Source organism: Anastrepha obliqua, chromosome 1 (genome assembly GCF_027943255.1).
Source record: "Anastrepha obliqua isolate idAnaObli1 chromosome 1, idAnaObli1_1.0, whole genome shotgun sequence".
Classification (NCBI taxonomy): Eukaryota; Metazoa; Arthropoda; class Insecta; order Diptera; family Tephritidae; genus Anastrepha; species Anastrepha obliqua.
The window spans coordinates 129,374,228-129,401,653 of NC_072892.1; the positions used below are offsets into that span (position 1 = coordinate 129,374,228).

The window sequence follows — 27,426 nt, forward strand, 5'->3', positions numbered from 1 at the left end:
CCCTATAATAGTAAACCTACGTCTGGATAGAGTAGAATATTGGCACTGAAGATGCGAAATTGTCTCTTTCTCCTCCTCATCTAGACAACTTTTACAGAAGTCACGAGTTTTCACATCCACCCTTGGGCAGTGCCCTGTTATGACTGAAATCAGTGTGCTAAGACTGTGCTTATTTTGGCTTAGCGGAGATATGCTTAGCATTTAGAGTCGGCCACAATTGTCGGGTAATTCTGCAGGTGGTTTCATCACTCCGTCTTTCATGGGCTCTGCAGTTACCCTTAATAACGCGATGGCTAGGTGCTTCTGCTACCTTCAGGTGAAATTACTCCGAAATTACTCATCTTATCGAGTGATGTGCGGCATTTCATGGCTACCTTGGAGGTTGCCGACTGTTTTGTGAAGTATTTTATCGCCTTCTGGCTCTCAGTGAAAAGGTAGATGCGATCTGCAGATATCGCATCACACTGTACAAGTGTCGCGGTTTTCATTATTGCCATCAGTTCAGCCTGAAAGGTACTACAGTAGTAGAGGAGCCGAAAACTGAAGGAGATCCCCAAATGATCAGAGTATAATATTAAGGCGATGATATGACTCCTGAGGAATAAACTTGTATTTTATTTTTTCTCAATATATTCAGCGAATTTTTTGATCAGGGTGGTATTATTTAATAATTGGCACGTATAATTCTGTTAGGTGTTTGGCCCCTCCTCCTATTTGTGCCGTTCGTCTTGACGTTGTTCCACCAATGGAGGGGCCTACAGTTTTAAGCTGAATGGCAAATATTTTTGTTTCTTGTGTAAGGAGCTTTTTCATGGTAGATATACACCCGGACGTTTGTCCTTGCCTGAGACCGCTATAAGGTAAAAGTTTTTCCTGAATTTTGTACGAAGATTCGAACCCACATTTTCTCCGAATTCTGAATGGTAACCAACCCATTCGGCTGCAGTGCCCGCTTGTGCTTTTATAAATAAATTATGAGCCTTGATGGAAAAAGAAAAATAGTTAAAACTGATCAAAAAGTTGAGAAGTTATATCGAAATCGGGCTGTAGACTTAACGAAAATTCAATGAGCTGGAATGGTGCCATAAACAAATTTTCATGGCTATGAAAGCTACAAAATGAAACTTTCCAAAATTTTAAAATATGAAAGCCAAGTTTTATTGAACATACACATATGGCGATTAAGAATTAATACGAGTAAGGGCGAAAGTACAGACTACTGTGTATTTGGAAACATTCTTTTCGCACCCTGGTCATAACCTAAATTTGTTATTAATTTTTTCTAATTGCATTTGTTGTTATAATGCTTAATAGAAGGCTTTATATGTTTCTGCAGCACCCGAAATACGTACGCGCAAAGTTACAATCCGCAATGAGGACATTTTTATAGATGTTAGTGGTTGGAATAAATTTTGAAAATACTAATATTGTGTTAATTACATTTTATTCAATTGAGCACTAATTAAGAATTCATATTTTAGTAATTACTTTTAAATACTTTGTTTTAATAATGCATGTATTTGCGTGCCACTACGATTACGAGTATCTAAGTGATTTATCTACATGTTCGGCAATGTGCAATTGTGCGATTTTAGTAGGGGCGTCCACGCTCACTTTTAAATGCATAGAAAACTCGCTGCATTTGCACCACTGCGCCGTTTACGAGTTATACTATTGGACTATTTAGTTTTAAAAATTTTTTGTATTGTTTTGCAATGAACGCCAAGCCAATGAACAGTGCCTTTGACAGGGCGGTCGGCAATCTGAGCGCAAGGATCGACCACCGACAAGCGCTGGATGATGAAACAAATTTACTCTGGCTACAACTGGCAGCTGCTCAAAGCGATTGACGTTCATTTACATACATACATTTGTATATGTTAGTTACCAAAAAAAAAAGCAAGTAAAATAACAAAAAAAAAACATAATAATGATGATGGAAATATGGCCCAAAATGCAGGTGAATGCATAAATAGAAAGAAAAAAAAAACGATGAAGTAGAGCAGATACGCAACTAACCAACGGGAAAATCATAAATGAAATGCACATACACATAAAGTAGATATTTATTTAAAATTACAAATCATCGTTTCTTCAATCCATACATACCAGATGTATTATGCCCGCTGCTGTTAACCATACTGATATAAAAATTGATACTAGTTGAGCCAAGCGTATCGAACTCGATGTTTTTAGAACATTTAAATATTGTAAAATATCCGGTACAGTCATGAGACGTAACGCTCGAAGAAATCGAAGACCTGTGCCGCGAGCGAAGCATTGCAACAACCCATTGAGGCGCCAATTGTAGTTTGTGATTTTTTTTATTTATTTTTATTTTTTTCATATTTCAAAATTTTTTTTTTTCATTTTTTTTATATTTTTGGTGGGAGTAAAATCCATTGCATACAGCCATTTCGATCAGACAACACATACACGTGTGTGCGTATAGAAATGATAGATGGTAATAAGTTTGTTTGTTTGTTTGTTTGTTTGTGAAGTAGTTTACAGATGTTTATGCGCGGTTGTGTGCGTGTTGTGTGGCATATGCATGAAGTAGAAAAGGAAAATACGTAGTTAATTTACATTCATATAGCATTTTTTAGATTGATAATTTAGAATTTATTTTGAATATTTTTTTTTTGCCAATATATTTACGCAAATGCTGCTTACCGATCCATGTCCGATCTAAATATATTGATACAAAGGACGGGGGTATTGTAAAATAATCTACAAAACTGTACATTTCTAACATAAACCAAAGTTTATCGGACGCCGCTATGAACTGGAAATGTAAAGAAAAGAGAAAACACTTAAAATATCGATACGAAATATATGAAATAATAAAAAGCGACTGGATTTACGCAAAGGTACAAAACAGACAAGTTAAGTGCTTAAGCTGTAATGAACAATTTTGATCACGTTCTACGATTCCAAGGGTATTGTACACAAGGAATTTGTTGCAGAAGGTCAAACTATTAATGGAGAATACTATTTACAAGTTTTACATCGTTTGTGGTCAAGAATTGTTCGTGTAAGACCTGAATATCCAGAGGGAAACAGTTGTTTTTATTGCATGATAATGCACCACCTCACAAAACCAAAAATGTTCGTGAATTTTTGATGCAAAAACATATTTGTGTCATCGACCACCCTCCGTATTCTCCTGATCTATCACCATGCGACTATTTTCTGTTCCCTAAATTGAAAACTGCCATGAAAGGTGCGTTTTATGATGATATTCCAGCCATTTAAGCAGCCGTGACACAAGTGTTAAAGAACATTCCCTTAGATGACATAAAAAAGTCCATACAGAAATTGGTTGATCGTTCTGAACGTTGTATCGAGTTAAATGGAGACTATTTTGAATAAAAAATAACTTTCAAACACAGTACGATACGTGTTTTATTCTACATCTGAAAAGTTATGTCATTTATTGAACATACTGTGTATGTATACACATAGGTACATATTATTGGGTTGTCCGGAAAGAAATTGCCGTTTTATTAAAAGAAAGTAAATACATTTTTATTCAAACTTAAAATGAACTTGGGCCCCTCGACGATACGCAGATCCGTCAAGAGGGGCACCCCTCAGGGCGGCGTACTTTCTCCTCTGCTGTGGATTCTGGCAATGAATCAATTGTTGAAGAATCTAGAGGAAAGGAGGATACATGTAGTGACCTACGCAGATGATACTGCAATATTATTAAGGGGGAAATTCCCAGATACCCTCTGCAACATAATGCAAAATGCTTTGAACGATGTAAGCCGGTGGGCTGCATCGAGTGGTCTTGGGATAAATCCCAACAAAACAGAACTAATCATGTTTACCAGAAAATACAGGGCACCTGTTTTAAATCCCCTAACCTTGAGGGAATAACACTATCAATTAGAGAAGAGGCGAGCTACCTAGGACTAGTATTAGATAGGAAGCTCTCGTGGAAACATACGATAAATGATAGAGTAAAAAAGCAACCACAGCACTCTATAAATGCAAAAGAATTGTGGGGGCAAAATGGGGCCGAACCCCAAAAATAGTACACTGGCTATATACAGCAGAGGTACGGCTTATCATGACATACGGTGTCTTAGTCTGGTGGCCAACACTTGGGAAAAAACAACGGTAAAACGCCTAGAAAGTGTTCAAGGGGGTGCTAGTCTCTGCATAAGCGGGGCACTAAAGACTACGCCCACAGCAGCGATGAATGTCATGCAGCACTTATTACCGATTGAGGCCTACAGCAAACAGCTGGTGGCAAAATCGGCACGTAGGTTGAGAGAATCTTCTAACTTAGCCACTCACAGAAGAGGTCACCCACGAATACTAGACGAATACCCCTTCCTACATCAAAAAGATTGGGACAATGGGGTAATGGTCAATAGAAGCGGAATCAACATCTATACTGATGGTTCCACGCTGAATGATCAAGTAGGCGGAGGTCTTCACTCTGAAGGAATGAATGCCAACATCTCAATCCGATTACCGGATCACTGCAGTGTTTCAGTGTCAAGCTGAAATATTGGCTATCAGGGAAAGCCTGCTAGCCCTAAACAAAAGTGTCCTCACAACAAGAGATATAAATATATATTCAGATAGCCAATCGGCCTTGAAAGCTTTAAAATCGCCTAATATTAACTTGAAGACAGTAAAAGAATGTATCGACGTTCTGACAGAACTATCACAGTACTTTGTAATAAACCTGCTCTGGGTGCCGGGTCATAGAGACATAGAAGGCAACTACAAAGCAGATGAACTAGCGAGATTGAGTACCACATTACCAATCCAACCAGATCCAACCAGACAAAGCGATGCTTATATATAAACACACTATCAGTGCCGCCAACAAGCTATGGTCTCAGTCCCTGATCTGTGCAACTAGCAGAATGACGTGGCCGGAATGGAACATGGGCCACACAAACCGACTATTCAAACTAAGCAGGAAAAACATGAGAAATCTTTTGGGGGTCCTAACAGGGCATTGTCTGATTGGCAGGCATGCCAGCAGACTGGGAGCGCCCTATAACGGCTATTGCAGAAGCTGTAAAACACATCGAAGAAGAAGAGACTATAGAACACTTGCTGTGTGGGTGCTTGGCTCTGGATAGAAGAAGGTTCAATATTTTAAGAAAAAGTTCACTGAATAACTTGGCAGAAGTAGCCAATATAAAAATAACAAGTCTTGTTAGATATATTAAAGCCACAGGTTGGTTCAATGAGGACAATGTAGAGTAAGGAGCGGGGACAGCCCCGGTGGTATCACAAGGGGCATACAGCAGGCCTAGGTGTGTTAACCGACAGCCACCTACCATTTTGTTGGATAACCTTTTGCCATCTTTTCAGAAAATGCATTATTCTGCGCCATAGAACTTCTGGCCTTTATTTGCAAGAAACTGAACCAAGTGCGATTTTATAGCCTCGTCATTGCCGCAAGTTTTACCATTTAAGGAGTTCTGCAAAGACCGAAACAAATGGTAGTCTGACGGTGCAAGGTCAGGGCTATATGGTGGATGCATTAGAAGCTCCCAGCCAAGCTCTCTCAGTTTTTGGCGAGTGACCAAAGATGTATGCGGTCTAGGGTTGTCCCGATGAAATATAACACCTTTACGATTGATCAATTCTGGTCGTTTTTGTTGATCGCTGTAATCAATTTGTCCAGTTGTTGGCAGTAGACATCCAAATTAATCGTTTGGTTCCTCTGAAGCATCTCAAAATATACACACCCTTCCAGTCCCACCAAACTGACAGCATAATCTTCTTTTGGTGAATATCAAGATTTGAAGTGGTTTGTGGCGCTTCATCATGCTTGGACCATGATCGTTTTGAATGATTGACGTTAGTGAAAACAATCCATTTTTCATCCATCACAAGTGATAATCCGCTTAAAAAACGGATCGACTTCATTACGGTTAAGATTCATATCACAAGCGTTGGCTTGTGAAATGAATTTATTTCGATTCATGTGGTACCCAAATATAAAGCTTTTTTACCAGTCCCAGACTCTTTATATGCTCATGAACGGTTAATTTTGGCATATTTAACTTCTCTCCAATCTCAGGCAAAGTTACATGACGAGCCAATTCGATTAAAGCCTTGATAACGTCTTCATCGACATCACTTGGTTGACCTGAACGTGGCTCATGTTTTAGTGAAAAATCTCCTGAACGGAATTTGATAAACCAATTTCGAAAATGTCTTTCTTTTAAGGCTCTATCACAATACAAATCACGTCAAATATGACAAAATAGCTCTTTTGTAGGCTCCATTTAAAATTGACGCCAAACAAATAGATATAAACAAAATTTCGCGCACATTTTTTTCTATAGCAAGCTAAAGGTGACAGCTAATAACTGTCGAAAGAAAGAATTAAAATAAATTGTCACAAGCTGTTCAAAACAATTATCAACGCCGTCTATATGTAAAATCGGCAATTATTTTCCGGACAACTCAATATATTCTAATAGTTTGGAGAAAAAGAAATACATTATTTCATACATTTCACACTAAAAAATTTCTTGGGTTGTTTTTTGTTTGTTCCATTCAGTTGTGACTTACTGGAGAAAATTTGGTATATTTTACAGTTTTTCTTTGATAAAGGCGAAAATCCCAGACAAAAGCCAGCCCGCTGAAATTATGAATGGTGTTTATGGTGCCGATACTGAAGCTGATTACAATTGCAATTTTTGTTTTGTCGATTCCGTTCAGGTATTATTGATGATAAATAAAATGTCAATAAGATTACAGAAGTAATGGAAGCTGACCGATATGTTAGTAGACGTAGTTTCGCCCAGGACTACTATCCAGAAATTTTATTATATAACAGCGTAATTTTACTACCAAATTTGTTAAAACTTCTATGCGTCAATTATCGCTCTATGCAAATATGAAGCGAAGAAAGTTTTCGTTTTCGTTTTTTTTTTTCACAAATGTATAATTTGTGATACTCGTAAGGTATGTGCAAGCTGCATTCCATTCCTACTATAGCTGTGAAATTTTTCCAAGTATATATCGGGCGTTTTTTTGCTGTATGAGAACTATAGATGTCGATAACTAAGGTTTGACAGCGGAGAACGGCAACAGTGTTTCTGCTGAAAAGTTGAAAAAGTTATCACGAATCGTTTAAGGTCAGAACAACGCTTTTAAATTGTGGAAAACTAGTGCGCGGATTCATTCCGAATGTTGACTGTGTCATACGGAGAAGCTACTTTGGACCAAAGCAACGATTATTGGTGGCACAAAATGTTCTCAGAAGGCCGAGAAGAAGTGAACGACGAAAAGCGTCGCCGAAAGCCAGACGCCGGACGCCGGAGCACGTCAACAACAAACGGAAAAATTAATGAAGTAAAGAAAATAGTATTGGCGAATTGTCGAATCACCATTAGAGAAGTTGCTGAGGACCTACACATATCGATTGGCTCATGCCATTCCATTTTTTCAATGATTTGGGCATGAGATGGGTCGTCGCAAACTACGCTCCAAAACTACTCAATTTCGACTAAAAGCAGCATCGCATGAACATTGCTAATGAGATGTTGGACTCTGTCCGCGACGACACAAATTTGCTCCAGAGGGTCATAACTGGTGATGAATCATGGTTTTATGGTTATGACGTGGAAACCAAAGCTCAATCATCTCAATGGAAGCTGCCGCACGAACCAAGACCGAAAAAAGCGCGCCAAGATCGGTCAAATGTAAAAGTTTTGGTTACCGTTTTCTTCGATTGCAGGGGCATTGTTCATCATGAGTTATTGCTGCAGGGTAAAACGGTCAATAAGGAATATTAACTGCAAGTTATGCGCAATTTGCGCAAACCAATCCGCCAGAAAGGCCCGGATTTGTGGAAGAACAAAAATTGGCTCTTGCATCACGATAACGCCCCTGTTCACACATCGTTGCTAGTGCGCGACTTTTTGGTCAAAAACAACACACTAATGATGCCACAGCCACCGCATTCCGCAGATCTGGCCCCCTGTGACCTTTTCTTGTTCCCGAAACTGAAGAGGCCCATGAAAGGACGACGCTACGCCACGATTGACAAGATAAAGACGGCATCGCAAGAGGAGCTGAACAAGACAAAAAAAATTATTTTTTGAAGTGCTTCGAAGATTGGAAAAAACGTTGCCACAAGTGCATAATATCTCATGGAGATTACTTTGAAGGGGAGAAAATAGATATTAATGAATAAATAAATAATTAAAAAAAAAACACAAAATTCGGGATACTTTTTGAACACACCTCGTATATATACATCTGATTCTTAAACTCCTATTTGGAGCACAGGCCGTCTTTGGAAGAAGTAGTCAAAAATTGGAGTGATCTAAGGGGCTATGTAACTCGGATTTATGTAAATAAATAAAACAATTCATACCAACAGTTGTTTTGTATTATCATTTTAAGTTCCCAAGCTTTTAAGAAAACCCCCAATATAAACTGGTGCTTTTATATTTCAGCCACATTATGCTTTTACAATATTCACAATATTTCTCATGCTGAATTTTTTACGTTAGTTTTGTTTAAAATTTGATTCATTGTATAGTGAAAATCCTACAAATCAAAGTTCAAAACTTTTGTACAAAATTAACAAAAATTTCGAAAAATTAACAAATTTCGAAAAATGTTAAGCTATTTGTGTAAATCTTTATACCGTGTTCACACATTTCCCTTTGTTGCTTCAACTTTGCGCATTTACTTTTAGTGTTGTTCGTGTCGCTCACACAGAGCGACTCTACTGCCTGCAATTGCTTTAGTTTTTAGTCTACAGCCAACAACATTGAGAGGAATGACAACACAGTATCATTCTCCTTTCCTCATCTCCCCTCGAAATTTATTTTTAGTATGCGAGAGTTTGTAGAGTGAGTTTGACATAAAGAAATATTAAACTTTATCTGCGCTTGCTTTTTAACCATGGGGCCGCGAACTTCGATAGAAAAGCGTGGGTTAATTTTGGAGCATTTCAAAAAAGGAATGCCGCATCGTAAAATAGCTGAAATTTTGCGTTTAAGTTCATCAACAGTTCAGCACATTACTGAACGCCTTATGCAAGAAAATCGTGTGGCAAAATAAGGAACGACAGGGTCCACATAACTCTTTCACAGAGAAGGGTTGTCAGTGGTTAGTGCGCCAAGTGAAGAAAAACTTGTTCTAACAAGCGCTCCAAAGATAACTGAAATGGCCAAAAAGGATTAAGATAAGTATTGCCATCCAGAAACTATTCGAAAAATGCTGAGGGAAGCAAATTTAAATGGTAGAATAGCCCGTAGTAAACCTTTTGTAAGAGCAAGGAATTGCGAGAGATCATCTAAATAGAACTCCAGAGTTTTAGAGGTCAATACTTTTTGCAAATGCAAAAATTACAAATTGAAGATGACTTTCGCTTTTATCAAGATAACGACACGGATTTTAACGTCATCGAAAATTCGTGGTTGGCTTTGATGGTAAATACAGGGTGGCTGATGAATTTTGCTACATTAAGAAACTCAAATAACTTTTTTTTTAGTGTATGGAATTCATTTATTTTTTTTCAAGTTGAAGGTCATTAAATTTTATTAAATGTAGCTTAACTAGTTTTAAAAATAATTAAATTGAAATGCCCCCCATGCTCGTTGACACAAGTGCGACATCTTAGTAAAAAGTTGTTCATTGCTGCTTTGAGAGTTGCGACAGGAATAGCCGCAATTGTTGCCCGAATGATTGTTTTAGTTCATCCAAATTTGTTGGCTTTGTTTTATAAACTTCTTGTTTACATAAACCCCACAAGAAAAAGTCAGGTGCAGTAAGGTCAGGCGACCTGGGGGGCCAACGAAATTCGGAGTTTCTTGAAATCAGTTGATTGGAAAATTTTCGTCGCAACTCTGTCATAACAGTCTGGGCTATGTGAGACGTTGCCCCATCTTGTTGAAACCACACAGAGTTGAAAGGAATTCTCTTTCGGCGTAGTTCTGGATAGAAAAATTCTTTCAGCATTTTCAAATAACGGTCTCCAGTAACCGTAACGGTGTGACCATTTTCTTCAAAAAAATAAGGCCCGACAATACAGCGTGAAGAAACCGCACACCACACTGTCACGCGAAGAGGATGCAATTCCGTCTCGTGGAGTATCTGTGGGTTAGAAGTACTCCATATTCGACAATTTTGTTTGTTCACATTGCCGTTTAAATCGAAATGGGCCTCATCAGACATGAAAAGGCAGTTTAACATGTTTTGGTCTTCTTCCACCATTTGCAGGATCTTCTGGCAAAATTCCAAGCGAATCGGCAAGTCTGCTGCATTCAGTTTGTTAACCATTTGAATTTTGTAGGGAAATAAGTCTAAATCTTTGTGCATTATTGTTTGCAAAGACTGTCGGCTGACACCAAGTTGAGCAGATAAGCTTCTTGTTGAAACCCTTGGATTGCTTTGTATAGCTGCAGCTACAGCAGCGTCTGTTTCCTCCGTCCGAACTGGTGGGTTTCGATGATAAGGCCTTCTTGCGACTGTTCCTTGCTCAGCAAAATTATTCACCAGTCTCATTATGGTCCATCTGCTCGGGGGATCGCCGCCAAACATCCGCCTGTACTCTCTCTGTACCAAAACTACGGACTCCAGTGCGTGATAGCGGCGGACTATCCAAATTCTTGTTTGCGTGTCCCAGTTATCCATTTTAATAAATTTTAAAGATCAATCTGCAAATTAAAACAAAAATGGAACAGATAACTTAAAAAAAAAAAAGTTATTCATTTTTTTTTTGGTAGCGGCTTTCATCAGCCACCCTGTATAAGAAAATATAACATCCAAAACAAATCTGATTTTAAAAAGGCTAAAGCGGAAGACTGGAACTAAATTAGTTACACAAAGAAATTGGTTGAGTCCATGCCATCTTGACTTCAAGCTGTGCTGGATAATAAAGGATACCCAACAAGGTACCAAATACCTTAACCCTCCGTTGGGCACCAGGGTATGGCTAGACTGGACGTGAATTTAACATATTTCTATTATAGCTTCGATTTATTTTTCATTCGATTTATTGTTGTAAGGACCCTCGAACAAAACGAGAAAAGGCTGGACCCAGCTGTCCAACCGAAGGTTTTAAAAAAGGTGTCCAACGGTGGCTTAAAATTTTAAAAATTAAAAGTATATAGTTGCTCTTTTTTAAGGGCATCATTTAAGCTCCGGCATGAATTCTCAGTATGTTTTTTTATTTTTTTTAGAGAAATCAAATAAAATAAAATAAATAAACCATATCATAATATCTGTATACCCTGTTTTTCCATATTCGTAAAATTTTATGAAAAATAAATTACTTAAAAAAATCTTATTTGCATCAAATAAGGTGTGAGTGACGGTATATATGTAGTAATTTATTTATATAAGTTAAAAAAAATGTATGTTTTGTTAATAATTCTAGCTGCAGTTTTTTACCCCAAAATTATAGCCAATTGAGCACGAATGGTTATGATTTAATTTTTTTGTTTTAATTTGTATATTTCACAAAACGCATCTCACTAATTTCGAGTAAATCTATTTTAAATGTTACGCTTTTCTCTCACTCACAAAAATCTCACAGCTTAGCAATTAACTTGTCGTTTCCATTAATAATAATTTTTTTAACTCAAATACTTTTAGGGAAGTTATACTATAGCTTGGGGATTGAGGCAGGAAAAATAATGAATAAGAACGTAAAAGACTTACTCGTATAAAAAAGTAAACCATAAAAAATATATTGAATGCGAGATCGATTTGTTGAGTAATGTTATTACTCCATTTTTGACATCTTTCGACTTCTTCGCTAGATGCATCCACGAAGTAAATAATGAGTGATGCAATGCTGAGTATAAATACAAGTACGACCTGAAAGTGAGAAGAGAAGAAGAAAGAAAATTAATAAATTAATAAAGTTTGTATGTGTGTTATAATTTGAAACAGATGGAAGTAAAATTGGAAACAAATGAAGAAAGGTTTCATAGTCAACAAAATTAGTTCACGCACTTAAGGTGCAACTTGCAATAGCTGCGAATTTTTATGGCTTTTAAGATTTCCGGTTTTGCCAAAAAGAATCTCTATCATTCATAAACAAGTTATAATCTTATTTAACTATGGTATTTTTCGATGTTTAAAATTTGCAGTAAAAATGTCAGTCAAAGTACATATAAACGTTTTCCTGGCATTGCTGTTAAGTGTATTTTGTTAAATTAGCAAAGAAAGACTAGCACCCGAGCAGCATTTACAAATCCTAGAAATTTATTTAAAACGCAAAATTTCGCAATTTGAATCCACTATTGTATGAGCTACTGATGTACACCGAAAATTGTATTATTTGGTGTTGTTTGTCTGATAGGGGCAAGAGTAAAGAAAAGCTTCACCAATTTTTGTCTCCCCTCCCAATTGTAAATGGTCGCAGCAAGCGAGACGTGATACAGCGCTTGAATCCATCCCTTAATTTTCACGAACTTTTCGTAAGCAAGGCGCTTGTAGTTACGGATGGAAACATAGACCAGCTGGAAGCAAAAAGCAATGACGCAGCAGCAAGGGTGAGGCTATGGCTGGCAAAATCCAGATTGGAATTGGCAGTCCCAAAAACCGAGGCGGAACTCATCAGTGGGCGGAGAAAAAAGGATGAAATAAAACTACGCATCGGCACCCATGGAATACTCTCTAAGGAGTCGATTAAGTGTCTTGACGTGATAATAGACAGGCTACTTAGCTACAAGCAGCACCTATCTGCAGTAAGCGCAAGAGCTGATGCTATCAATGGAGCGCTAACACGAATGTTGCCTAATATTGGCGGCTCGCAAGGCAGCAGAAGACGTGGCTTATCGACGGTTGTAGACTCCGTAGTCTTTTACGCTGCCCGATATGGACTGGAGTTAAAACGTCCAGCATACAATATGCAGCACAGGTACTTCGCCGAAGTGCAATAAGGGTGGCTTGTGCCTACAGAACTACCAGTTGACATTCATGCAAAGGAACTGAGCCGTCTCTATGGCAGGCGACGGGCTATGCCTTCATTAGAAGAAAAAGCTGAAGAGAGACTGCATTCGATAGAAGAATGGCAAAGCAGATGGGATTCGTCAAGTAACGGACACTGTACTCATAGGATTATCTCAAATATTAGCCAATAGGTGACCAGGAAACACGAAGACGTTGACTACTATCTCACTCAAATACTGAGTGGCCACGGTTATTTTTCGGAGTACCTCCATCGGGTTAATATGGAGGACTCTCCGTTCTACGCAAACTGCAACAACGCAATAGAAAGTGCGAAACACGTATTCCTCTACTGCGGTCGTTTCAGAGAGGAGCGCCTAATGCTTGAAGCACTTCTGGGTGGACAGCTGTGCCCGGAAAATTTAATCACCAAGATGAACGCAGCAAATAGTGCTGAAATGCAGCAACAAATTTTGCAACAATAATAGGGCTATATCTTCAACGCGCACAGTGGTAACGCAACAAGCAGCGAAGAATTCAGCAGCAGCTTTTGACTGGAGGTAGACTGAGGTAGACTACATACGAACTGACGACAACTGTTGATATTATGGAGAAGATTGAATCGATTTAGGTTGGCGCACTGCTATACCAGCTTGGAACTGAGAAGCAATGCTTCAACGGCGGTACTCCAGGGCAAAATTGAAGCTCCAGATGTTGGAGTTAAGAGTTTAGTACGTAGGTGTACTGTCGCGCAAGTACGGATCAGTAAGATAATACTGACTGGTGCCAAGTCAGCAGTATGAATCGTGCATGCCGTCTATGTTGACGGTAGCTATGTAAAATTTCGCCTTTGAATAAAATAAAAAACCTTTGAATAAAAAAAACCGAAAAAATAGGTTACAACAAAACTGGTGTTGGAGGGTCTTGATAAGCTGAATATCTTTGGTCAGAAAAATGAGGTACGCATCCCATGGGCTCCCGGGCACATAGGAATTATTAGAAACGAAATGACAGATAAGTTGGAATTTCTGGCGTCTGCCTTTCTTCGGATAGACAAAGAAGCGAAACGAAAGGGTATTGTGGTGAATGAGGACCAAACGAAGTACCTCCTGTTATCAAACAAACAGACGGTGCACTCGTTAATGTAGTAAAACAGTTCGTTTATTCAGAAACTAGCACTAACAAAAAATACTAGTGTCAATTTTGAAATCGAACGGAGAACATATTTTGCCAACCAGAGGAGGCAGGAACTGGTTAGTAAAGTCCTCTGTCGATGAACAAAACTAACTCTTTATAAGGCTCTCATCATACCCGTTCTATTGTATGGTATTTGATGCGATACCAGCTGGAGATAGCAGAGGACAAGGAAGTCCTTCTTTGTATTCTAAAGATTAGGTGGACCAGCGCTTGGATTCACTCGGTGACCGGCGCGCTTTATTAAACTCGGTCAACATCGCCTAAGCCGTTATCGCGCCAATCAAGAAGAGAATAGAGAATTAAATACGAGGAGGAAGCAAAACTCAATAAAATAGGTAGGTAGGCACTCCCCAAGTAGCACTAACACGCTATTTTGATACCATTTTGAGACCTCCAACAGGAAGATATCTACAGCCAGCCAGAGCTGTTGATGCAATGGAAAAGATTGATACAATAAGATTTAGATGGGCGCACTGCCACATGCTGTCGAAGAAAGGAGCACTCAGTGACCTTAATCGTCTAGCTGCCAACAGTCTCCTTCTCTGAAAGATCAGCACAGCTTCTGCAATGGGGATGTAATGTTAAACGACCGGTAAAGCACAGCAACGAGTTTGGAAATTGAATGGCCTGCAATATGTTATGCAATCGCCTTTTAACAACATTCAGGAGGATGCCGATGACCGGGTAGGTGGTCTCTGAGACCAATTCAATCTACTTTCTGGCAAGCTCATGAGCAATTTCATTTCCTTCTACGTTCCTATGTCCTGGAATACAGATCAGAGAAAAATTACCTGTGCAACCAAGAGATTTGATTTCCTCCTTACAGGAGTTGACTAGTTTGGATCTACACTATAGCGTCATCAGAGCCTTGATCACGGCTTGACTATCGAATAAAAATGTTAATATCTCCCGACGCTTCCACGGTTCTTAAGCATTTCGCATGCTTGCAGAATCGCAAAGTATTCTGCGTGATAAACACTAGCTGTATTCGGCAGTTTAAACGAGATACATACATTAGCTGAATTAGAAAAAACCCCCGTTCCGACTCCCGATTCCATCTTGGAGCCGCCAGTGGGGACAGAGGTGCCACCTTCGATGCAGATTTTCCCCTCGTTCCAATTCGGCCTACTTTGAAAGACTGCTCTGGCCCGACCCTCAAAACTCCAGTTTGCAGATAGATAATCTGCCCGAAGTTGAGGAAGGTGGCACAATCTGGTGAAAATAATGAAATAACTAGCCAAATCTGTACAACCGCGCTTAGAATGGAAAGTGAAACATTTGTATAATCGATGATCTAACCCATTTGCACAATACTACGCTTAAGCCATCCATCGAAGTGTCCTCTTGTACACCTGAATGAAGTGCTTACTAAATATGTGCTTTTGTACTTTTTATGCATATCTACATACCTACATATATACTCACAACTTGCATATTAAATAATGCACAGGGCGGGGAACGCGCAAGTGACATCATAAATTTAAAAATGTGTCAATATTTTCATTTATGCCATACTCAGAGGTATCGCCGCAAAAGTGCAGAGATGTGACACTACTACAACGGACATATAGTACGAGTGTGCAGGCACATACATGCAAACCTACAAGTCAGCGAAAGGAAAAAGTACTCGAGTTGGTGACGCTTCACTGCAGCTGATGTCAGATTACAAAATTGCCACTTTTCCGTCTGCATTGATTATACGAAAAGCAAAGGTGGAAAATGTCGACGAAGTACTACTCGTTCCATCTACTGCAGCAAACCAGTCATACTGTTTGTGAGCATATAAGTATGTAAGTATTTTTTCTTGTTTTTGGATTTCTACAGCATCTTGCTGACAGTGAGGCACAAGGCAGACAGCGGCAGACCAGCGGCGGACTAGCGATGAAATCTGTTCCAATTTGCCCTGTTTGTCAGATGGCACATAGCCCACGAGCGTGAGAAATTCGCTTTTAATTGCGTATACTATACGCTCACGCTCATACACAAAAAAGGATATATATGAATGTATTTTGCACGAGCATGTGCCAGATACTACGTGCATATGTTTGTGCACGTATAATTGATTTACGAACCACATAGTGTGACCCATTCGCTTTTGGATCCGGCTGAGCATCAGCATCGAACATTCATTTGGGCACACACTGCTCTCCCATGCCCACGCCATATGCTGCACCCCATTGCGGTAAGTTGTGATGTCTCGCTGGATGCCATGTAATGCGACAATCATCTCCATACAACAGTTCAATTGGTTACCCTTTAATATTACTGTGCTTTGTTGTCACTTTTTTTTCTTTGTGCACAGTTTGCTACTTTTATTAAAGTGGTGAGTGGTCGATGGCGTCATACAACTGACCTGTTGTAAATCGAACTGATTTAGAATTACCGCAAAACTAGCTACAAAGCAGGTAATACTGGTTCCCGCTCTATAACTCAACAATGTTTTCAACCCGCAAGGGCGCCTCTCTTAAGGAAGTGACGGGTGCGACGAGATCCGCAGACCTTAGTCAAGATGTCCCACAATAAGAGTCACTGAGAAAGTTAGGTGACAAAATACAGCATATGTATGTTCCCATATTGGGCGGTACGTTGGTCAGTGTCTGTTCACCATGTTAGGTGCGACTGTTTAATATAAAGCAGGACCGCTAAGCAACGAGGCGCATTGGGAGTCGCTTTTCACTTGCGGCCTTAAAGGGCCGATGTGAGTTCGCGTTGTCGATGTGTTAACTTTGGTATATATCAGTAACCAGACGCCTCGGATTCCGGTCAGGAAGTGTTCATTAGGCGCAAGAGTAGTAGCTTTCGTTGTTCTGGGCGAGCGCTGGTCCGTCCGTGTAATACCCTCCGCCCTCCTAGGAACGATGTGCTGGTTAAATAAAGAGTATGAATACAATTAAGGAAAAAAGCTACAAATTAGACAAACAGCAGATGCCCATTAGTGATGGAGATTTAGAGCAGAGCCCTTTCATAAGAAAACCACTATTACTTCGCTCGCCACCACAAAAGACGAATACGGCTCTTTCGAATGTTTCACTGTCAACTAGAAGCCAAAAGCGGTTAGTGAAGCAGAAGAAATACAGCTTCAAGAATTAGACGTAAAAGATAAGCCGGCAAAAATCTAGGCCCAATACCGTGCCAAGAGGAGTACAGAGCGATGGAGCAAGGGAAGCTAAAGAAAACAAAAACAAGAATGAACGAGTACCAAAACTAAAATCGAAGGATGTATTAGTAAAGCCGGTAGAGGGACACACTTACACTGAAGTTTTTAAAAACATCCGAGAAAAAACCTGGCCAGATGGTTGAAATGAAATTTCAAAAGGTCGGGCCAAGGTGCACCAAGAGATTTGGTGGCTCCTAAAACACTCAGGCTAAAAAGACCATTGTATTTAGAGGGTAGACACTCAAGGAAGAAAGGAGAAAAGTATCAGAGGAAGAGATATAAAAGAATGGAGACAGACACAAAGATTGATAATCCTGTGAGAATTTTCCAGATTCTTTGGCAAATCTGTAAATATTCTCCAGTTTTAGAGAACGAATATTACTCATCCTCACGACATCGGAACCCAAAATTTGTAACCTTGCTGTAGCAAAGACAGGACAATCACAGACAAAATACTCAGTGCTATTCGCCTCCTCCAAGTTAAACAGGCACATCGGATCGTTAGTTATTCTAATGGTAGCCATATGCTGACCCCATGGGTTGTGTCCTGTAATAATATTTGATGGCCGAACTTCTGTCCTTCCAAGTTTTAGTAGAAAGTTTTCTGTTGGACTTGTCACAAAACACCTTGCAGTTCTGCAGCGTTCTAGACCGGACAATCAATCGCTCTTTATGTAAATTGCATACATAATCGCTGATCCAATTCATGATCCCTGCAGAACTGATTCCGATTATTAGCTCTGGCCCCTGTGAGGGAACCGCTGACCTACGGTTGGCCAATTAATCGGCAATTTCGTTTCCTTGAACACCGTGGTGCCCTGGAATCCATATAAGTAAAAGCCTGTTCTGTTTTGCGATAGAATTAAGCTTCTTCTTATATTCTTGAACAATCTTCGAGGTTTGCTTTGCGTTCTCCATGGCCTCCCGTGCAGCCTGACTGTCACTAAAAAATCCAATCTGTTTCCCGCTCCATCTCCTCTCGATTATCCATTCGAACACTTTGAGGATGGCAAAAATGTCCGTTTTCCCTGTGTCCCGAAGTGCTGTCTTTGTGCCCATATTTATGGAGTCTACTCATTGCTTTTATTGCTTCCTGTTGTACCTTAAGATCCAAGGGAACCAAAGGCTCCGTGCCATTGCTGAAAAATCCTTAATGCGAGATTCACCTTCAGTGAAACGTGGCCAGATGGCAAGCAAACCTCCGACTGTATTGCTGCCATGACAAAGTTTGTTATAAACACAATCTACCGTTCGGAGACGCTATATAAAAATAGTAGCCCCTCTTTTTGTGGAAAATATCAAAACGCACATAGCATTTAGGAAGAGGAGCGCGACCAAATACCCAAAGGTAAGCGCCAATTACATTTCGTTGCATTTTTTAATAAAAAAAGTATGTATGTTTACTAATTTGTAATTTAGGCTCTCTTAGCTTAAAAAACACCCGATGTTTCAAAGCGAAACGCAAAAATGTGCCCTAATTGTCCCACTCTATGTACATATGTTTTGTATTAGTTCGGGGCTGGTCGCAAAATATGTAGTACATAACTAGTTATTCTGGAGACTTGAAAGCTCCCTTATTATCGCTGGGTGGATTTCAATTTAGTTGTGTGAGGGTATTGCAGTAGCACATATTTCGGTATAATCTGTAATCTCTGTAAATCGCATTGTTGCTAGTGATATTGCGTGAGCTCATTGTTGGATATTTTGCTGATGTAAAAGTGTGCAGCCCATTCTGGCTATTCGGCATTTGGATGACCTATACTTGAGCGTTCATAAATTTAAAGCGAACAAACGCAGTAAACAGTAATTGAGGGTCTGTAAAGGGCCTGAATAGTCGTGTAAGGGTCTGAATTATTACGTCTAACAAAGACCAGGATGATTATGATTTTGAGATAATACGATTGATATGACTTGAGGTATTTCATCTCATCCATAGATCGTTCGGAAGTCGTTATTAGAGGTATTACTAAGTCTTCTTTTAAGTTCTGTTGCAAGTTAAGTCCGTTATAGATATCAAATTATAATACTTTTTAATGAAGTACACAAGCCTTCAAACGATTAGACCATTCAGCCATTGCAGCACGCACGGTTTCCATGGAAATTGACGTCGCTGCTCGATTGTCCGAGACTCGCCTTTTAAGACATCCTCCTGGTAAACTTTTGTCGCGGTTTTCGCAGAAAGTAACGCCTTTCCAAGACACTCCTCACCAAACCATTGCGGAGGCTGGATGGTGGCCACGCAAAACCGTAGGAACAACATTTTTTGCGTCTTTAGAAATCTTAGCATAAAGTTTGTCTTTTTACTTATTAAAAACTTCTTCAACAAGGAAAATAATATTCATCTCTGAAAATAATATTTTCATGGCCGTTGACCGCGTGCCACTAAAGAAGGTGCTTGCATCTTTCGAGCCTAATTTTCTTCAAGATGACTAGTTGTCAGAAGATGACCAGTTGAGCAACGGAAGGCTTTCATGTGGAGATCATCTCTAATTAGTCTTGACATGGGTCTATTCTGCTTTCTAAGGGGATTTCTGCGCAAGGTACTGGCGCAAGGAAGCCTATCAGACCCATTCGAAATCATATCCGGAGTAAAACAAGGAGACGCATTGTCATGTTTAGTATTCAATTTAATGCTACACACGACTGTTCAAGAAATAAACATGAATGGAACATTATTTAATAGTGATTTTCAGATATGTGCCTACGCTGATGAAATTCGTATTATGGCTAAAGACAGAAACACGCGACTTTAAATTTATTTATAAAAATGCAAAAGCTCTGGAATCCAACGAAGAACCTCTCTTTTCAACAATTTCTACTTTGGAGTAAGTAGGCAATAGGGTATTAAAGTCCTCTCTCGACGAACAAAACTAACACTTTATTAGGTTTTCATCATACCCATTCTATCATATAGCGTAGAAGCTTAGACGATGACAATACCCGATGAGGCGTTTCATGGAGTGTTTGAGAGAAAAACTCTGCGGAGTATTCTTTGACCTTTGCACGTTGCGATGGCGATATAGGTATAGTGCTGCGAACAAAGGTCCAGCCGATACGTTGGCTGGGTCATATCGTCCGAATGAATTCAAACAAAGTTATTCGATGCGGTACCAACTGGTGGTAGCAGAGGAAGAAAGGACTTCTTTGCGTTGGAAAAATCAGCGGGAGAAGGACTTAGCTTCTCTTGGTGTGTCCAACTGGTGTCGGTTAGCACGAGAAAGAAACGACTGGCACGCTTTGTTAAACTCAGGCAAAATCGCTTAAGCGGTTATCGCTCCATTCAAATGCAGAAAAATTATTCCATTGATTGAAAATTCAGACCAAACCGTCATTCTGGAACTGTGAAATAGCTGTTGATGAAGCGGTGAAGTCTTAGATTTCTCCTCAATATTTCATGCACCATAGTTTTTGGAAGTCCCAGGTCAACCGCTCTCTTGCGCACGAAATGGCGACGACTATAATATAAACTTTTAGCGCCAAGTTCAGTATTTGAATTTGTACTTGATGTCCGGTCGGGGCCCTAGCCGTGGGCTGTTTGCCAACCGATCATGTCGAATGAAATCTTCACCACCAAATCACCACCAAAGCACTTATTAATTCTACTTCGCTGCTACTACTTCTTCAATCTGCTTAAATATAATCCTTTTTCGCGCTAATATTTTAAACATTCCTTACCTTGAATTATTTTCTTTCTTTTTTATTTTGAATTTCTGCAAATGGGTGATCTCAAAACGCAACTAAAAATATTCGAAAGCAGAGCCTAATGAATGGATACGCTTTTTATTCGATTCGAAAGCGTTGATTAGTATGAATTAATGTTCGTATAACTTTCGAGTAATTTTAACTTTCGAATTGAGTTACATATTAGCCCCTCTGAACTAGAAATTCATTGCACTAGTTCAAGGTTTGCCTGCGGGGTATGCACACATGTTTGAAAGTGCTTAATTCGACACTCGCGCAGCTGACCTTGTCTGTCTACATACATCTACATGCATGTTCTCGTATATGTGTGCGGTTGTGCGCTTCTCTTTGCATCAATATTTTTCTTGTGTTCTTTGTATGCTAATACAACATTTGTTCTGCACTTGCGGTTGCTGTTGGCCGCCAGCAGCACTTGGCCCAACTTACACCGAATATGTAACTATTTATGTATGTATGCTTGTGAGCTTGTATGCATATGACCATAGTATTACGCTCCGACTAGAAGTATAAAATACAATACACTTTTTATATTGGCAGTCACGTTGCCAAAAACCTTTAATATGTGGCTTGCAGCTGGCACAATGAAAATCTAGTTTAAATACACACAAACATATGCAGTATCATATGGGTATGCAAGTCTGGCAGAAATGTGACTGCTCCCTGCAACCCAGCAGAAAATATGACTAGGGAAAGTTGCATAGGCAGACAGTGTTCCCAATTAGTGTATGCTTCATATAAAATGTATTCGATTCGAATACTCATCTTAGCTTAGTTATGTAGAGAGTGATCCAAATACTTTGATTCGCACGCTCTTTTCCGCTTGAAATATGAACTAAGGAAAGAATTACTATTATACCTGCGTGAAAGCAAATGATTTTTTTATATTTTATGCGACTGCCGTACTCGAATGGGTTGGTGCGTGACTACCATTCGGAATTCGGATAGCGTAGGTTCGAATCTCCGTGAAACACCAAAATGAAGAAAATGTTTTTTTCTAATAGCGGTAGCTCCTCAGCAGGCAATGGTAAACCTCCGAGTGTATTTCTGCCATGATAAAGTTCCTCTTAAAAAAAAACAATTGGCCTTTCGGAGTCGGCTTAAAAGTGTAGGTCCCTATTTGTGGATGAACATCAAAAAGCATGCCACAAATAGAAGAAGGAGCTCAGCCAAGCACCCAATATGGGTCTAACCATCAATGATATATATATATATATAAATATATTGGGTATGGGAATAAGTTTCCGTCCTTTCTTAGCCAAAGCTATGAATTATTTAAACAATTAAATAATACATGAAATTATGTGAAGTAAGCGCTATTGGAAGCTACAACTTTACTCCATCTTTCAGGCAGCATAAGGATTCCTCTGACGAAAAATTCGAGTTCTTTTGACTTGGTCCATTCACTAAACCAGTTTGCGATGCTCTCTTAAGGAGTGAACCGCTCCCCAATAAGGGTTGACTGCATTGATTGGAACAGATAGTAATCCGAAGGTGGAATGTCTGGGAATACGGCGGGTGAGGCAAGATTTCTCAATTTAGTCCCTCTAAATATTTCTGGACCGATTTAGCAACGTGTGGCCTGGCGTTGTGATACAGCACCTGGTTCCCTGGTAGGTTCCAACTTTTTCGACGCTGAGGGTTATCATAAATAGAATAGATAGAAAACCTTTTCATTTCTGCCGTTCAAGAATCATCTCACACGTCACCAATTGATGTGGAACCCAGTTACATGATTTCTGGACCATTCCTATCGCGTGCAAACGTTTAACGACGGTTGATCTGTCAACATCCAACTCTTTAAACATATCATCAAGGGTTCGATATGTTCCAATACTTGTTGTAGTTGTGTATCTTCGAATTTTGAATCGGGGCCACTTCGCGACCTTTATTACTCACGCCGAAATTACCACTTTGGAAGCGTCGAAACCACTCTTTCCAAGTTGTATTTGATGGATCGTGATTACCGTAAATATTTTCGGGACGAACGTAGACATTTTTGACGTCAGATAAAAAAGGATCTTTACGCTTCCAACGAATGTCAACTACAGCGATCGAGACCTCACATGTACACCTTCAAATAACCAGTATATTACTAGAGCGAACAAAAAAATAGTATCAGCAGCGACTCCTCTTCTACGAGGGCGGAAACTTATTCCAATACCCAATAATTAAATAGCATTGCAAAGTTTTTGCGTCATTGTTGGTTCTGAAGCACCTGAATTTCATGCCAAAAAGGTACCGCGGTCACATGATTCTTAAGGCTGAATCCGACCCGGCCCAACATCAAACGCATCATTATTGGAGACGAGACGTAGGGTCTTAAAAAATTGGATTGCGAGAATGTAGTAGGACTATGAATAAGTTCGTGCGGTTTTTTTCGAAATTTGAAACTTTATTGACGTAAAATGGTTACAAATTTAATATTCAAAGTATTGTCCATCGCTTACTACTACTTTTTCCCATCTTTCTGGCAATTCACGGATTCCCTTTGTGAAAAATTCGGTCGGTTTTGCCGCAATCCACGAATCGATCCATTTTTTGACTTCATCGTAATTACGGAAGTGCTGGTCAGCCAGGCCATGTTGCATCGATCGGAAGAGATAGTAATCGGATGGCGCAAGGTCTGGACTATACTGCGGGTGGGGTAGGACATCCCATTTGAGCGTTTCTAAGTATGTTTTGACCACTTGTGCAACATGTGGCCGAGCATTGTCATGTTGCAAAATAACTTTGTCGTGTCTATCGGCGTATTGCGGCCGTTTTTCTCGCAGTGCTCGGCTCAAACGCATCAATTGTCGTCGGTAGACATCCCCCGTAATCGTTTCATTCGGTTTCAGTAGCTCATAATACACAACACCCAGCTGGTCCCACCAGATACACAGCATAACCTTCAGGCCATGAATATTCTGCGCCGACGTCGATGTTGAAGCATGGCCAGGGTATCCATACGTTGCCCGACGTTTTGGATTGTCGTAATGGACCCACTTTTCATCGCCAGTCACAATTCGATGCAAAAAACCCTTTCTTTTGTGCCGTTGAAGCAGTTGTTCGCATGCCATAAAACGGCGTTCAACGTCTCTTGGCTTCAATTCATACGGCACCCAATGGCCTACCTTTCGGATCATTCCCATGGCTTTTAAACGTTTGGAAATGGTTGATTGATCAACTCCCAAAGTTTTTGCAACCTCTTCTTGCGTTTGAGCCGGATCTTGATCGAGCAATTCCTCCAATTCGGTATCCATGAACTTTGGCGGCGCACCCTCGCGTTCTTCGTCTTCCAAGCCAAAACCACCACTTTTAAAGCGTGCAAACCACTTCTGGCACGTTCGCTCAGCTAGAGCATGCTCACCATAAACTTCCACCAAGATACGATGACTTTCGGCTGCTTTTTTCTTCATATTAAAATAATGAAGAAGAATTCCCCGCAAAAACACATTATTTGGCACGAAATTCGACATTTTCAAGTGTGGTAAAAATATTGTTGTTTACGCTTCAAATAAAAAACTTATACTGACGTTTGTGCCTTACGACAGTAGCTCTCCAATGAATGTTTGGAAATGTGGATCGATGGAATAATAATCAAGTTACGCCATCTGTTGTAAAACCGCACTAACTTATTCATAGTCCTATTACTTCCGCGAAGACAGTCGGCAAAAAAATATCAATCAAATTGTATGGAAATATTTATGTGTTTTTTCTAAAATATTCGTTTATCTACTATAAGAAAAAATGTTTTATTGTTCATATTGTTTTATCACATTTAAGCGGCATACTGGTCATAAACCAGTTGGATGGCATAGTTCGAATTTGGCAAAGTATGTTAGAGTGAAAGATATTTGGTTATAAATTCATTATGAATTGTGCTTTTACAGAAGAACACTCTGCTTAGTATTTTTAAGGGAGATTATATTAATCTGTCTTTTTCTTATTAATGATGAGGCGTACAAGGACTGGCTCTTTAAAATCTCCTTTAATATGTACAGTGCAATCTGTGTACGACTACTCTTTTTGGGCGACTCCTAGCCAATGTTTAGCTGGGATATTACAAGTGAGTGCACCTACTGTTCATGCAGTATTTGTAGTGTTTTTGTTTTTTGGGTTGCGTTTATGTAATTAGCCTTGTGAGTGATTCTCTATGGTTTTCCTGAAACTTAACAAATTTCCTAGCTGCGCGTAAAGTTTGGTTTGCAGCCAACCAACTATCTTAATAAATAAATATATGTACATATATGCACACATATAAGTGAAGGTAGGTGTGTGTGTTCATATATATTTGTATAGAAAGGCAATTTTTGGTAAAAGAATAATGTTTTAGCGCAAGGTCATCGCTGATCTGACTTTTGACATGCAAATTTGGTTGTCTTGCACCATCGCCCTCACATGCATACATACGTAAATACTTATTTGCCATTTTTCGTTCCGGGGCTAAGGTCAAGCAATAAAAAGCGTAAAAAAAATTAAATCGATTTTCATGCAATACTCGTGGATAGCGATGATGATAACTAATTACTACTGCGCTGGTTACGAGTCGAATTAACTGCAAGTAAATTAAAAAAGTAGAGGCAAGTCTACAATCGACCAATGTTTTGTTCTTAGCCAAATGTTTGAAAAACACTATGAATACGGGCTAGATGTTCACTGACTGTTCATTGATTTCAAACAAGCCTTCGACAGTGTTAAAAGAGATAGGATCCAGCACATATTGGAATACCTTGGAATACCTGCCAAACTAATAAGGCTCGTTAGCGCGACGCTCACAAATACACAAGCAAAAGTGATCATTCAAGGGAAGCTCACAAATAGGTGTAAAACAAGGTGATGCCTTATCAACAGTCATATTCAATTTGATGCTGCATTTTGTCGTCAGCGAAGTCAACAAAGGTGGTACCTTGATAACTAAAACAACCCAAATATGTGCTTATGCAGATGACATCGCTATGCTCCTAAGAAATAGGAATTACTTAAAAGAAATTTTCATAAAAATTAACAAAATTGCGAACGATATTGGCCTTTTTGTAAACGAGGGCAAAGCCAAATATCTGTTGAAATCGAGGCGCCCTGCACAGATGCCAAATTTCCATGTGGGCGCCTATACTTTTGAAGCAGTGCAGCATTTTAAGTACCTAGGTGTTATGTTTGCATGTAGCGATGATTCAACTTCCGCCGTCAGGGATCGCATCAACGCCGCCAATAAAGCATATTACGCCCACCTTAACTTGTTCAAGTCCCAACTTTTGTCTAAAGCTACAAAGTTCACTATGTACAAGACCCTTATTCGACCAATCCTAACATATGGTTGTGAGGTATGGACTCTTAAGAATTTTAAGAAAGATCTTTGGCCCAATAAGAATAGATGATTGAGCTCTTAACTGAACGATCTAACTCAGAACGAGACGGCTGTGCGTTTTGTTAAAGCTCAGTGCATAAGATGGCTGGGTCATGTGATCCGTATTCCTGCTGACTGTACCGTGAAGAAATTGACAGGAAAGCTAATGGGCGTGAAGGCCAAAGGCAGACCGAGGAACCGTTGGATAGGCGCAGTGAAACATGATCTTAAGAAGCTGGGAATACGTAACTACGAAGCAACAGCTCAAGATAGACCGCTTTGTAAGAGCATTTTGAAGGAAGCTTTGACGCAAGAAGAAGAAGAAATTAAAAAAATAAAAAACAAACCGGAAACAATTCTGAGGTTGCAAAACAACGTGTGAGTTAAAGACAGTGAAGTTTTAATAACAAACGTATACTACGTTAAATAATTACAGCACCACGACTTATTCACAAGTTTAGAAAATTTAGTTGCTACTTACTTAATTTTAATAATTGTTTTATGAAAACATAGTTCATTTGAAGAAAACAAATCCGTTCCCCTTTTCGTAAAGTCGTCAGCGTTTTCATGAAGGGTGACCCTAACTTTGTATCTAACCATCCAAACCTCTCTTTATTAGGTACATCTTATACAATTTTTACTGGGCTTCTCCTGTTTCGTATACGTTACATTAAGGTTTTGGTGGCATAATGGTGAGCTTTCAGAATCCTTTGAGGTAATTCAAGGTGTAAGACAGGGCGGTCTATTAAGTCCTACACTTTTCTTTTTATATCTAAATGATGTACCCTACAATCTCAAAGTACCGGGAATGTTTAATTAAAACAAAACAACGTTTGAATTAAATATTCCCGGTACTTTCTGATCATAGGGAATATGATGTTCTACCAGAAGGCATCAAAGTAGGCAATACAATAATTAAATTATTGATGTATGCTGATGATCTTGCGGGATTACAGTTCGAAATGGGGTTTGAAAGTTAATCTAGCCAAATCAAAAGTCGTAGTTTTCAGAGAATGTCGTAGAATACCGGGTTGCTATAGTCGAATGTATGAGGATGAGCCTGTGGAAATTGTAAATGAATACAAATACGTGGAACGTCTTTTACATTTCAAAGTATAAAAAAAATGTAGCTTACAAATTG

General features: G+C 39.3%; 1 protein-coding gene across 1 annotated transcript in view; it reads right to left on the bottom strand.

Annotated features, from left to right (window-relative positions):
• The window catches only part of LOC129236084 (calcium-activated potassium channel slowpoke), a 282,580-nt gene that overhangs the window by 190,223 nt on the left and 64,931 nt on the right, over positions 1–27,426 (bottom strand). The window contains exons 3-5 of the mRNA XM_054870285.1: positions 11,668–11,826; positions 2,674–2,785; positions 2,110–2,261 (exon numbers count right to left, since the gene is read on the bottom strand). Of these exons, the coding sequence (XP_054726260.1) occupies positions 2,110–2,261; positions 2,674–2,785; positions 11,668–11,826 (423 nt within the window). The remainder of the gene's footprint in view (positions 1–2,109; positions 2,262–2,673; positions 2,786–11,667; positions 11,827–27,426) is intronic.